Source organism: Salminus brasiliensis, chromosome 9 (genome assembly GCF_030463535.1).
Source record: "Salminus brasiliensis chromosome 9, fSalBra1.hap2, whole genome shotgun sequence".
Classification (NCBI taxonomy): Eukaryota; Metazoa; Chordata; class Actinopteri; order Characiformes; family Bryconidae; genus Salminus; species Salminus brasiliensis.
The window spans coordinates 15,303,860-15,318,799 of record NC_132886.1 but is presented as its reverse complement, the minus strand read 5'-3'; the positions used below and the strand labels follow the sequence as shown (position 1 = coordinate 15,318,799).

Genomic DNA, 14,940 nt, shown 5'->3' with positions numbered 1-14,940 from the left:
GAACTATATTTACACTGAAGTGTAAATGATGAACAGCTGACAGACATTGCAGAGAGGGAGGGCTAAGCTGAACAGCTGGACACACTAAAGAGTAGGTGGGATGAGGGCAGAGACTTGGAACACATGGGCAAACACAGGTACACAAACATGGGCCTACATGTGGACTAGGAAATGACAGACAAACATAATCAGGAAAGGGGAAGACAAAAGAGTAGATTCATTAATGAATTGACTTGATTGCCCTGTACTACTTGCCGGAGTCGTTGTCCACCTCTGGCATCAATGGCCTGTGGAGAACCACTGTTTTGCTGTTGGGAAGTTCATTCTTGGTACACCTTCACTACAAGGTAACAGTTTATGAAATGCTATCTTGTCATACTTCGACCTGTACCCTATTATCATGCCCCTTTGGGCACCACAATATCTTTATAATAATAATATCTTATAAAAATCTTTTGCCCATGACAATCGTTTTGCACTCGGCTACTACTGACTGGTGTATTTTTTCTTATTTATATGTGCAGCAAACCCTGTCATATGGCACCTGTGCCGTCCCGGGCCAAGTTCATTCCAAACCAGGGGTGGTCATAATATTCTGATATGACTGTGACAGTGGGTGAAGGGTGGTAGCATCTCAGAAACCGCTAACTTTGCGGGGTGTTCCAGAGCCGCTGTAGTGAAGGTGTGTTGAGAATGGACTTCTCGCACATTGACTGTCTCCCAACAGTTTTGGGCCTGGAGAGAAATGACTTTGACGAGTGGTACAGAGCAAACAACATGCCAATGTGGACCGGTTAACCTCTATGATGCTCACTTTGGAGCATTTCTATTGGTCCATTGGTCATGTAATTCTTACACAATGTAAAAAAAAACAGCTGTCCGGTTCAAAATGATGTTAAAAGGTGAACTGGGGTTTTGTATGACAGTGAGGAAATACAACCTTACAGTTTGGAGAATGTGTCTTGTTATAGGTATTGTACTGGGATTTATGTCATGAGTACATTATATGAGTGTGTTCTCACTGTGCTCTTGAGTGTGTGAGTGTGTTTACTGCCACAGTTGGATTAAATGCAAAAGTTGAATTCTGTTGTTCTGCTGTACAATGGCTGTAAAGTGTGTCTCTAATTTGCATTATATTTTCGGGTTGGAATTTATTGACAAATGCTCATTTTTTAAAATTAATTTTCCACCTCATTAAATTAGCTTTTGTCGATCACTGCTTGGCTTCTGTAATGTTTCTGTCACTGTAGTTCATTCTCCTCCTTGTTTTTGGTCAATTATTAAGTCTGTCTCTGCTGCCCTCTTCAGGTCGACTGCAATAACTACATTCGTCTGCTGGAGTTTCTGGGAGACGGACGCATCTATGCCTGCGGGACGTATGCCTTCGACCCCCAGTGTGCCTTTGTGGTAAGTGTTAATGTGTGTGTGCATATGTGAGGAGATTTGCCAGTGACTAAGCTGACTTGGCATGCTTCCACGTACCTTCACACTTCACATGATGCACAGATCACACTGAATGAGAGGTGAACATACACACATTAATATGTCAGTAGACCTTAATGGTGCATAAAAGGGACATGAGAATATGTAGTCTTGAGATTAGAGATGTGAGAAGTAGTGACTGATGAACGAGCCTGTTGGCACACAAGCGGAGAGATGTTATAGAGGTTATATAGGTCCACAAGCATGGCATTGATTTCTAGTCCCTTAACTTCTCTGCTTCAGAGGTACTGTAGCATGGCTGACCCTCTGCGCTGAACCCAACTATTAAACCTGGGATATGTAAAGAGAAGAACTCAAGTGTACTGTATAAGTGTAACATTATTTGTCTATCTTATCTATTATTTGCTTTATTCTCTCTCTTATTTAGAACATTTCCACATTCTCTCTGGAAACTTCAGAAGACAACAGTGTGAGGATGGAAACTGGGAAGGGAAAATGTCCCTTTGAGCCCAGTCAACACTACACTGCAGTCATGGCAGGTATGACACATGTTCACACATGCAAAGTTAATTAAGTGTTACACTTTCCCTTTAATTAGGGCGGTAACATTGCCAGGACATTTTGTGATCTCACGATGCAATACAGAATTTTTCAGGTCATGTGCCGCACTCCTTTCTCACCACCCAGCTGTAGTCTCTTTCATTATGTATAAATAACATATAACTATCTTTATTAATATCTTCATTATTAAAATGTTGTTACAACTATCATGAGGACACTCATTAGAGCCCAAATCATGAATCAAATTTTGGAGTGTGTATACTGTTAGGCTATTCAGCTATTAATTTTAATTAATACTGCTCTGTAACAGCTAATAGTAATGCCCTCATGATGGTTGTAGGCCTTTAGTGTTTTAGGGGTTACAATGTCTGTAACTCTGGCTCTCTCTTTCTCTCTCTAAGGGGGTATCCTGTACACTGCTGCCACCAGTAACTTCCTGGGCACGCTCTTCGACATCTCCAGGGCAACAGGCATTGAGCAGGAGCGCATCCGGACAGAGCGATCCATCAACTGGCTTAGTGGTGAGACATCCACACACACAACAAAACACATAGACACCTACATACATACATACATACATTTAACTACAATAAGCACAGCTACACCACCAGTCAGCAGTGAGGGCTATACACTTGGAACCCTAATGAAGATGTGCCATATTGGCCTAACACTAGAGTGCTCATGTTTGACCACTGCTGTCATGAGCTGCTCCACGCACTGCAACTCTCACCCCAAAAACATAACACAAACATAAACGCACATTAATGTTGACCAATCAGCCATAACATTGAACTACTGACAGGTGAAGCGAATTACATTGATTCTCCTGTTACAGTGGCACCTGTCACACTGTGGGATATACATATTGAGCAGTGAGTGAACAGTCAGTTCTTGTTGATGTGTTGGAAGCAGGGAAAATCTTAAGAATGACAGTAACAGTGATGAGGGCCAAATTGCGAAGTCTAGATGACAGTTGAAGGTTCAGGCGACTGAAAGTATCGCCAAAACAGTAGGTCTTGTGAGGTTTTAGTGATATGCAAGATGAACCAACCAGTGAACTGTTGACAGGCTCATTGTTGCTCATCGAGGCCCCACATCACAGCCTTAAAGGATGAGCTGCGAATGCCTTATTGCCAGATATCGCAGTACACCTTCTGAGGTCCTGCCTTGATGCTAATCAGGCTGCTCTGCTGAATCAAATCGTCTCAGATCCAGACACTATTTGTGGAACTTGTGACAAATGAAATTGAACCTCTTCTATTTCCCTTTCATTTAACCAGTATTAGCACAGTTTTAGCTACCTGTTTCTCCCACTGACTCCATTTCCCTCAGTCCTCCATGACACCCACATGTTCACCTTCAGCCAATACTCATTTGAGTACTGACTCGCTTCACCTGCGTGAATCATACCTATTTGTTCCTCTCCTTTGTTGGGAAGTATTGCTACTGGCCTAGCATTTGCATACTGAGCAGTTTCCCTGTATTTTTATATATTGCATACTGACCCTGAGCCTTTTCTGATTTTGGATTTGCCCTTGTTTAGTTTTTCACTTTGCTCTTTCTTCCTCATTGTCTCATTTATTGGGTAAACAGATCTTCGCGGTTTTGACCCTGCTTCGCTTGGATTTCCCTTTAACATTAAACTAAGTTCCTTATTTTTTTTCTGTCTGCAAGCAAGCGTGTTACATATAAAAAAATTGTAAAGTGTGTTTATGAAATATAAGACAAATATTTGGGGTCAAAGCTAGAACACATTACAGTGCTGTGGACTTATTGACTTTTTTTTCCTTTCTTACATAAACATGGACTGTACCGAATAAATCTTCAGAATGTATTAATACCTAAACACTTTCTTTTGCCAAATCAAATGTGATATTATGATACGATATTATGATATTCTATACCTACATGTTTTAATATGCTTATTCATTTTAACACATCACATTTTAAATGATTTCTAGGTGGATATGCAGTATATTCTAATATACACAATAGTAATTTGAATGGATTCTGAAATAAAGCACACATTTTTAAAAAAGGGTTATTAGACATTTTTTTGCTGTATGGGGGACTATTGGGAGATGCTGTGGCTGTTTCTGAACGTTATATCTGAACACAGATCCGGAGTTTGTCAGCTCTGCCTTCATCCAAGAGGATGAAAAGAACAACCCAACGGGAGAGGACGATAAGATCTACTTCTTCTTTACCGAGGTGGCCAAAGAGTATGACTTCTACACCAAGGTCAAAGTGCCCAGGGTGGCTCGAGTGTGTAAGGTAAGATACAGGATCCTGCTGCATTATTGTCCCCAAGTTACTGCCTTTTATTTTATTAAGACATATTCTTCTATCTCTTTCTCCCTCTTTCACTCTCAGTCTGATATTGGGGGCATGAAGACTTTGCAGAGGCGCTGGACAACATTTCTGAAGGCTCAGCTAGTGTGTGAAGACAGAGCGAGTGGCCAGCGCTTTAATGTTCTGACCGACGTCTTCACCAAACAGCACCAACAAGGAGACCCCAGCACCACACACTTCTATGGCATTTTCACCTCGCAGTGGTGAGTGAGAATCCCATTCAGTCTGGATTGAGTCTTGAGTGTGACGCATCCTGTTTTTATATCTGGTGTAATTATATGTGTGTGTGTGTTTTGTATGTGTGGGTGTGTAGGGAGAGGGAGGAGATGTCTGCTGTGTGTGTTTACAGTCTGGAAGAGATCTCCAAGGCAATGGATGGACCTTTTAAAGAGCTGAAGAAGAGCTGTGAGAACTGGATGAATCCAGAGCAAGTGCCCTTGCCCAGACCTGGCAAGGTACATAACTTAATTTCTTCTGTAATGTGCTGTACAGCACTGTATAACACTATACAGATCCAGAGACAGAGGTCTTTGCAAGATATAGTGCTATATAAAACCTTGTTTCTCAGTTTATGCTTATTTTTTATGTTGTGGTATCATTTGTATCTGGCTTCTTAACGATGGAGCAAAATGTATGATGAGGGGACCAACGGAAATGCTCTAAAATGACTGGATGCGATTTTTTTACATTGGCATCCATAGAAAGTTCCATTGAAAGTTTTCCGTTTACTATGACTGTTTTGGAGACACATTACCACCAATAGACACATTTGCTTCCCAGAAAGAAGACTTTTACATAGTGTATGCATCGCTGCTGTCCAATGAAAACCATGTATCTTTGTCTGTTTTTAGATTTCTCCATGGTTTAAACCCTGTAGCTGCTCTGAAAACTGTAAATAATTCTGAAAGAATAGAAAAATGATCTGGAATAAACACTGACTTCAAAGTTATTGCCTTTTTACTTATATAGGTAGATACATTTTATAGAGATACACTAAATAAACTAAACACTAAATATATTATACCTCGTGATGCTGATGTGTTTTACAAAAAAATCCTAATCCTAGCCTTCTCCTGCTTTCTCACTCTTGGTTTACAGTGTCTCAATAACGCTCTAAAGGCAGAGGGCTTTGAGTCGTCTCTGAAGCTGCCTGATAAAGTGCTGACCTTCATGCGAGATCACCCTCTTATGGAGAACAGTGTAGTGTCTGTGCCTCTGCTGATCAGAAGTGGGGTTACATACACCAAGCTTGCAGTGACTCTGACAACTGTCTCCAATGGCAACACCAGGCAGAATGCTACTGTACTGCATCTGGGAACAGGTGAGAGAAATGAAAGGGAAGAATGAGAAGGGAAGTGTTCTTAAATGTAGAAACATTTCACACATTACTAAGCTCTGTATTTTTATTTTTTATTCAAAACTATATGGCAAAGCAGTTCTCTTAATCTCGCGCCCTCAGAAATCCCCTTTACATAGAGGGTCTGGGTAGTCTCTCCCCTTTTATTTAGGTTCTTTTTGTGTGTCTTTATTTGTAGACCGTGGGGAGCTTCACCGAGTTGCAGTAGTGGGTCAAAATGCAACTCTTCTGCAAGAACTAACTATGTTTCCAGCCACAGAACCTGTCAACAACATCCTGCTAAACAAGGTGAACACACATACACACACAGTGTTTTGATAGACTGCATTACAACCATAACCCACTTTGCCATGAGAAACCTGCATGGCTTATACTGAAATGTGGCAAACACATATACGCACAGAGGCTCGTAGACAGAGACTCACGCACAGAGCTCTTCTGTTCTTGGTTCTCTTAGGGGGAGGTCATAGTAGGTTCTCCTAAATCTCTGAAGAAGTTACTTGCAGAAGGCTGTTCCGTCTACACCACCTGTGAAGAGTGTGCACGTGCACGTACGCTAGGTTGCGTGTGGAGACAAAAAGAGGGTGCCTGCGACCTGGCTGTCACAGAGTGAGTCACTCCTACGTACAAAACCACTGCGTGCCGCTTCTCCCTGTTCATTATGTAACATTGTCAGTACATATGTGTTTATCATTACATTTGTGTTCCAGACCTGGTGAGGGGATGGAGCCTGAAGACTCGACCAGCCAGTGTGGAAGTGGCGAGGGTAGGTATTATTAGTGATTCTCTCAGATTTACATATACTTGTTAGTTTTCACTTGGGTACAAATGTTTTATTGGAATTTGAGATAATGACAGGATACATGTGTGAAGGAAGAAAGGGGGGGGGTGGGGTGTTGTGCTGTTATTGGCTGCCAGGGAGCAAATTGGGTGTCATTGCAACCTTCTAAAAGAAGTTTTTTTTCTTCATCAACATCAACAGTTCCAGTCCACACCTCAGATCATAGCAACTTGTTTTGTACATCTCAGCCATTGACTGCTTTTTGAACAGGCCTCCTTCCATATGTGAATGTCGATTAGTCAGAACAAAGGTCATTAGCAAATGATGTGCAAGTGCACACACACAGCTTGTGTAGTTCCTGTAAAGTAGTATTACCAATAGAATAGGACTCTCTGGAACAGATAAACATCAGGGATGTAAAGCCCTCTAAAGGAATCATCCAATATTCTGACCTTACTAACACTCTTTTCCCTGAATGCAGTCAAATCCTCAGAGCAATGCTCCAAAATGGAGTAGAAAGTCTTCTTTCGACATTAAAGACAGTGAGCAGGTGTCCCAATACTTTTGTCCATATATTGTAGACATAAAGATTAGATGTCACACATTTCAGAAGCACAAAAGTAGTGAGAAAAGCAAAAACAAGAGCAGATATAAACAAAGGAACATTGTAAAACAGATGTAAATAAAATACAGAATAATAAAATAATAAATATAGAAAGAGTGCAATAAAGGCAATATATCATTCTTAAAGATGCAGCCTGTTTAAAAAAATAAAAGAGGAACTGGTCATTTCAGGGTTTTGGGTTTTTTTTTTGTTTTTGTTTTTTTTTTGGGGGGGGGGGCAGAAAAGAACAGAACAGAAAACATATATACCAAACATTCAATGTTCAATGTTGAGTTTCCCTCTTTGTCTTTCTCTCTTGGTGCAGATCAGTGCTCTCCTGCGACAACTGAGCTGCGTGTGGTGGAAGGTCTCCGCGTGCTGCTGTCCTGTGTGCAGGTTGCCCCTCGCCCCTGCCACTGGCAGTACCCGCCCCAGAGACATGCACGTCGCCACCACTCCCACCTTGAAGTGCTGGTCACTCCTGAAAGCCTGGGCACCTACTTCTGTGTGTGTGAGGAAGCTGGGCGGAATCAGCCACCCTGCCGCAGGGCTGCGTACCACCTGACCCTGGAGGAGCCCGTGACTGGCAGCAATACTGGCCAAATGGGAAGCCGTCAATTCGTGGTCGGATACCTGCTGATTTTCTTCCTAGGATTTCTTTTTGCTTGTTGTCTGATCTATGTAATTCGGTGGAGACGTACCAAACGAGGAGGTGGTCATTCTTCATCCATCTCAGAAAAGGGACGGGACCTGTTGCCCTCTTCAGACACGCCCCAGTCCCCCAGCAGCGCCAGTCTGCTCTCTGAGGCAGTTCCGTTTACAGAGAAAAGGAATGGGACGCTGAACGGCCACGGCGGCCATGGTGGCCATATGGGCGGACACAACTGCACCCATATCTATGCTAACTCCAGCGGACTTAAGCTACAGGAGTCAGAAGAGCTGGACGGCCGAGAGAGGGCAGGGCCGGAGGGAGAGGAGGAAGGACTGGGGGAAGGGCTTAGCGAGATGGGGGATGGACTAGGAGGGATTGAGGAAGAACTAGCTAAGCTGCAGGTGCTAAGAGGAGCACCTCTGGCACAGTGCGAAGAGAGTTCAATCTGAGGACACAGAATATATTATGGCCTGATATTAGGACAAGGCGTGCAAACACACACACACACACACACACATCGTTCCCTATGTGTTTGTGTACCAGTGTGTACAAAGGTTGGAAGAACAAAGCGTTACAGAAGGAAAAGGTAGTGTACATACATTACAAATGCAAACGCTTGAGCCCAAGCAGACACACACACACACACACACACACACACACAAACACGCTCATATTGTGTATATGTTTGGTCTTTCAAAGCTTTTTTTTTATCTCTTAAGCTAGTGAGCCAGTCTTTATTCATATGTATGTAGCAGTGTGTGTGTCCATGACTGTGTGATACTGTTTCACAGTGTGTGTTTACCCAGACGGACAGAAGCACGCTTATGTCATTCCCAGCTGTCACCACTGTGTTCAGCCGTCTCCAACACAATCATACACACTCACACATGTATTTCGTGTGGCATATGTGCATGTTGTAGTCTGTCTCTCAGCTCTTCTCAGCCCAGATCTGAGCTGTCTAAATCCGTAAAGATCTGGACACTCAGAACCTGAAACTGGACCAAACCATGTTGGACTACTGAACACCAAAAGATCTAGCACATTTTGAGCAGGTTGTCTCCAACACTGCTAATCAACAATGAAGAGTTTGTAGCGAACAAGGAAAGTGCTCAGATCAAAGCTAGGGTGGACCATAACGACAGCCACAGGTTGGAAGACAGTCGTTTGGCTTCACGGACATGCAACAGTGACGTGAGGAAGGACTATCAGACTATCAGAAGAGCCTGTTAAAGGAAGTGCCTCGGCCCACTGCACTCATGCCGAAAAGCAGGACAGCGAAGAAGAGTTTTGAATCTGGCACGTGCTCTTGTTCTCTTTAGTTTTGCTGCCGCTATGAAGAAGATGCTTTTTTGTTTTGTTTTTTTGTCAATAACAGCAAAATGAAGGCAGCAGGGACTAGCAGCAATTCTTCATTGGCTGCTGCCAAACAGAATTTATCAGCCACCTTCTGAAAAAGAAATATAATATAAATAGAATCGGAGCACAGATCTTCTTCTGTGAGAGTTAGGCTGACTATAAATCCCGAATGGATTCATGATTGTCTTAATTTAATATAACTTATAAATGAATGGGGGGAGGATACTAAAATCAACTGCAGCAAAGTCTGACATATGTTTAGGGTCCTTCGCTAAAAGGCAGTTCCTACATGAACGGACTTGACATGGACTGCAACACGCTGGTCATAACAGCACAACTCTTAGCGGGGACGCTATCATAAAAAAAAAAATATTAGTGATGTTCAGAGCAAAAAAAAGGACTGCAGTATATGATGATTCTTTAAAGGTTTCTTATGGAATGTGAATGTCTTCTTCTAAGGTGCAACTGTAACCACCAAAGTAAACGGATATTCAGAAGAGGTGTGCAAGTCCAAAAAGAGTAATGCTGAAGGTCATGAGCCTATCAGGCGGTAAAGGCCGCACTCTTAAAGAGAGCGGTATGTTCAGTAGCCATAACGGTTTCTGTTTTAAATGTTTGTAAAATATGTTAGTTTTTATTTTATCATGTTAATGTCCTGATTGTTATTATTTTTCCAGTTAACCCCTTCTTTCCAGAACTAGAAGGTATAACAATCTAAATACTTGGCTGTTGTAAATGCATGTCACTGCCATTTGTCTTTGGAAAGGTGAATCGCTCATCCCTCACGTTGAGTTTGTTTCTTGTTTTTAACATGGCTGTGTGTTTTGTAAAGGGAAGGTAACACTCAGCGCAGTGCATTCAGGCTGTTTATCCTACAGATGTAGTACAGACATCTACAGTCAGCACTTAGTAGCAGGATAAGCACAGGTACATATTTATAAATGGGGAAAAAAGAACTCCCATACTGCCCCTTTGTTCAGTTTAAATGTACTGTTACAGATAAACCTATTACTGAGTGTTACATTCCCTTTGTTTATTTTGGACAAAGAAATATATTGTTAATTGTTGTACAAATGTTCTATTCTAAGGTTTTATTTTTATAATTTATATAATGATAAAGATAATTGTACATTTGTTTTCAACTTTTATTGCAGTTGTTTGTGTGAGGATGACCGTGAGAATGCATTGTGATGTTTTTTTTTAATAAAATATCCTACCTCCTACGGCCTGAGATTTCTAATATCTGATTAAGAACCACATACACACACATTTCTGTGTACAATAGCTTACAATGTTCAAACAGCACATTCTAGTGTGTACTATTACAACACTGTTTTAAGTTACAATAGATCATGTAATTAGTAATGGCAGTAATAGTCACATTTAGTAATAGTAATTGTTTATCATTTATATCTTTCTTATTAAGAAAAACTATGTACACTATATGGACAAACGTTTTAGGACATGTATTATTTCATCTGAAACCAAAGTCTTGGTTCCTTACAAGGTTTCTTCCTCTCGACCCATGGGAGTTTTTCCTTGCCACTGTTGCCACTGGCTTGCTCAAAAGAGGCTCGGAACCGGATCTCTGTAAAGCTCTGTAAATCTGCTTTGTGACAAGATTTGTTGTAGGTGCTGTATAAATAAAATGAAATTAAATTGAATTGATGGACACACACACCTTTGATCAGAGACAAACAGAAGATCATTTCAGAAGATCACATCAACCAATGGAATTAATCATATGTGTTTCTTCTGTAAGTATAAGCAAAGTAGTCAGGCCACAGTTTTTTCTAAGATCTTGGATATGAATGGTAGACAGTACAGTAGGACCAATATTTGGTTTCTTGATCAAAGGTTTAATAACTGCTGATTTAAAAGTTTTGGGTACACGCCCAGGCTAAAGCACAAGTTTACTATTGTTAAGAGGTTTACTGGTAGTACATTGTTTAGTCATTTTGAAGGAATCCATCCAGTGTGCAGGTTGTGCAATTTCCAGAGAAGACCATTTTCTCACATACTAGCTGTGGAAGTGGGAAAAAAAGCTTCCAGCCTTTCCTCTACAACTGAGTTTTGCCCTATAGCAGCCACACCAGGCGACCGACAGGTTGGATTTTATACTAAAGGTTGGACTGGTTGTCTCTGTTTTTGAACAGATTTGTTTATTGGTATAAATAGCCTAAACCTGAGGTTCAGAATATAATGAGTACTCTAGGATTGGTTCAGGTTTTCTCAATTATTTAGGCCGAATATACTGTGCGAGCTTTAATGAGTGCCCTTCTATACTTAATGAGATTGTCCTTCCAGGCAGAGTGGAATACATCCAGCTTGGTCGACCATGCGAGTTTATTCATTGTACCATAGTGAAAGCTTTTTTACTCCATAGGGTAGACTAAGGTTGGTAGATCTGGAAGGTTTCCATTATGTGCAAGCTAACTATCACAAACACAGCCATTATCATTATAACTATCGGTGTAAAAGGGGGTTAAAGTAAACGTACTACACCCTGAACAAGTAAACAACCCAGCAGCAGCCATACTAATATGAATTCAGTTGAATCAGGAACTTAAAAACTTTGCTTGCAGGGCAAACAGCTCCTCTGCTTTCTATGAACAATGAACCAGTGGAGGTTAATTACATGGCCACAGGATGGAGCAGCGTGAGAGCTCACTGATTTCCCCAATAAGGCCAGTGCGCATGCGTTGATGCTTTGGTTTTTTTAAATTTTTTTTGCGATTGTCAGGCTGGTGAACACTTTAATAGTTTTAGGAGGTATTTGGATATGATAAATATGATTAAGCCTCAAATGACAACACCTTGTTGAGTATAATGTTTAAAAGTTGTAATTTGAGGCTTAATTACATATGCAATTTACAAAGTCTGATATTTATATAATTATACACAACTATGCCATGTTCAACATTGCTATTATATGTTAGATATTGTACAACCTATGTTGTACTGTTGTGCCAAAAGACTGGGTTTGTTGTATGAACTGACTTACCTTCATGTTGGACTGCTCTGTTAAAATGAGTTTGAGGTGACTCCTAAGTTTACTGGCTGATGTTGGTTTATAAAACTCTACGGAGCAAAACGGGTAATGATATTAGTCGCAGAATGTGTCACATTACTCATATATCGGCAACAATCTTCCTTTTTGTATGAAAATGTGCACTGCAACACATATAACCGTCACACACCTCCTAACATTAGCAGTTTGCATGCGCTGCCACTGGCCTGTAACTGCAGCCTGTCACGCTCTGACAACAGGTGGGAAAAACAAGGCCACAGTAGTTGTGACTTAACACAGTTTGTTTAAAAGGGAGAATCAAGCAAACCTGGCTATCAAATGTGCCTGTAAACAGTTGAACACTTCTAAGACTATTCCCTCGACTGTGTGCTCTTATGTGTGCTGCTTTATCCTCGAACGTGTGTGATTTGAGCCTCAGATAGCTGGAACACGGACTGGGCTGTGGTGTTTAGTGTACTAGCTAGCTTAAAAATGATCTAATTAGATAGTTCTAGTGGACTACAAGTCCAAACATGACATAACAGAGCCTGACACCCACTCAGTCGCAAGTCTTTATTCTCTACCCTTGTGTCGGAGCTCAGCAGTTAGTCAACAGCAGCTAAGCTGAGCTGCCTGATACTCAGTGGAGCTGTAGCCAGCTAGCTAAACTAGCTCAGCAAAGGCAAGATTAACGAGTGAGTTAGGCTACAGATCCAAAAACATGCCAGCTTTCTGTCTTCCCAAGGGCAGTCACTTCATCTGAGTCCTTCTCGTCTAAACATTTATAAGTGGGCTTTCTGTCAGCCAGATTTGTACTGTAGTGACTGTTATCCTGCTTACAGGGCTAATGCAGAGAGAGAAACCAGCTTCTCTCTCCTGATTCAGAGCAGTTTGACATTTGCAGTTGTCAGACTGTCAGAGGATTTAACACTTATTGAATGACACACGTTATATTGTGCTTGTTCGAGTAGTTTTTCACCCTGAGAGCAAACTCTTTTCTGTACGTTTCACAGGTTCTTCAGCAGGCCCTTGGGGTGGATTGGGGTGTCCTGGTGTTGGCACTGAAGAACCCTGTCTGTAGGGCTAGTCTCCTGTTCTAACTCGAAATGAACCTCTTCCTGTGACTACCTGCAGTCAGGGTACTTATCATTTACTATATATGTTGGTCATTTTCCTCAGTAAACAGAAGGTGGTGTAGTTTGTGTGAAGTATGTTATTGTGGCCAAAGTTCCAGGGCACCACAGTTGGCAGCAGAAGTTATTACTAGTATAATAACTTCACTCTGTTCATATATATATATATATATAATGTTTTTCACACAGATAATGCATCCATAGAAAGTGCTACAGTGGATTCTTTGAGCAATTTTATTTTTGACAGATGTATAGAAGAGATCTGAAAGTATAACCAGTAAGAACATTCCAGGAGGAATTGCTTAAAAACCTACAGGCTTCGTTCTCATATGTTTTCACATTGGTTGGTTTTGTCCATTTCAACTTGTAAAGGCTGTGTGGATGCTTTCACTGTGTATAAGCACACATTAAGCCACATTGCTCACTCACTCACTCACTCACTCACTCAGAAATACAAAAAAACCCACACAAGACACTTAATCACCATTTCATTTTTACTTGTAACTTTAAGGGACATTTTATTGCTCATCTGAAAATCTATTCCTAAAGCTGTCAGAAAAAAGTGGAGGAATCATTTTCCTCCAGTTTACTTGGAGGACAGGTACTTACCTTGAATCCTGATGTCAAGAGTTACATCATCATACCGGGACTCACATCTGACTGAACACTTTCCATTATCAGAGACGAGAACTGCTGAGAGTTTAAGGGAAGTGTTGCCTTTCTGTAACTCCTCTTTGAACAGTTCTGTTCTTCCTTTGTAGGACACCGCCTGCTCCTTGCTTTTGTCTTCATGACCCGCATACAGATGCACTATTGAATCTTTCATATCTAATCTGAACCACTCTCATATCCACAGCACTGATATTGGAGTGAAGAGGCTAGAATGAGGTCTTCACCAACAGCAGCAGTTGGAAAAGATGGACCTACCACCTTAAAATCCACTATAATCAGAAATAGTTATGCTACTAATAGAGCAATACTACAACTATTATAAACAAAAATAAACAAATATTAACATAAAAATAATAAAAGTAAGGCCATGTTTATTATACTAGTGTTAAATATGTGTTTGAATTTTTAACACTAATTGGGATTATTCCATTAGATCATTTACATTGTTACACTAGAGCTTAATGCACTCAAATACTTTAATGCAACATGTTAACTCATTTTAACTAATGTTAAATTAACCACCTATTTTTTATAAGATGTAGATACATACCTGATCTAGATGTTGCAAAGCTGTAGAGAAGTAGGAGTGCAGCATACACAAACTTCCTCCCTGAAGAAATCATCATATCTGAAACCCTGTTCTGTGAACTCGGGCACACATACAGTTAACTAACCGAATGCAATATACTATACAAAAGTAAGATGCTCACTTGTTCAAAACCTGTCTTCCTCTCTAACACTGAATATCTAAGAATAATTTTCATTTTGTTCAAAAAGTAGAACAGCCTGTCTGACAACTTACCTAGTTATTTTTGTATGTAATTAAGTGCATCACCATAACAGTGTTTATTAACATCAGCTATGAAAAGTTAAAGTTCTTGTTTTTACATTTTTACTACTGTCAAACTAAATCTCTTTCTAACTCAAGTAAATCTTGTAAAATCACTTGCTTCCTGTGAAACTCTCAGGAAGAGCAGTACACGTTTTAAAAGCTGCTGTTGAGTGACATTTTAACGCTT

At 40.7% G+C, this 14,940-nt stretch overlaps 1 protein-coding gene across 1 annotated transcript in view; it reads left to right on the top strand.

Annotated features, from left to right (window-relative positions):
• Positions 1-10,327, top strand: part of sema4f (sema domain, immunoglobulin domain (Ig), transmembrane domain (TM) and short cytoplasmic domain, (semaphorin) 4F) — a 75,075-nt gene extending 64,748 nt beyond the window's left edge. Inside the window, exons 4-14 of the mRNA XM_072687569.1 lie at positions 1,309-1,407; positions 1,871-1,982; positions 2,406-2,525; positions 4,124-4,278; positions 4,378-4,559; positions 4,670-4,811; positions 5,455-5,677; positions 5,892-6,001; positions 6,171-6,322; positions 6,424-6,479; positions 7,424-10,327. Coding sequence (XP_072543670.1) covers positions 1,309-1,407; positions 1,871-1,982; positions 2,406-2,525; positions 4,124-4,278; positions 4,378-4,559; positions 4,670-4,811; positions 5,455-5,677; positions 5,892-6,001; positions 6,171-6,322; positions 6,424-6,479; positions 7,424-8,199 — 2,127 coding nt within the window. The 3' untranslated portion in view covers positions 8,200-10,327. The remainder of the gene's footprint in view (positions 1-1,308; positions 1,408-1,870; positions 1,983-2,405; positions 2,526-4,123; positions 4,279-4,377; positions 4,560-4,669; positions 4,812-5,454; positions 5,678-5,891; positions 6,002-6,170; positions 6,323-6,423; positions 6,480-7,423) is intronic.
• Positions 10,328-14,940: the final 4,613 nt, after the last annotated feature.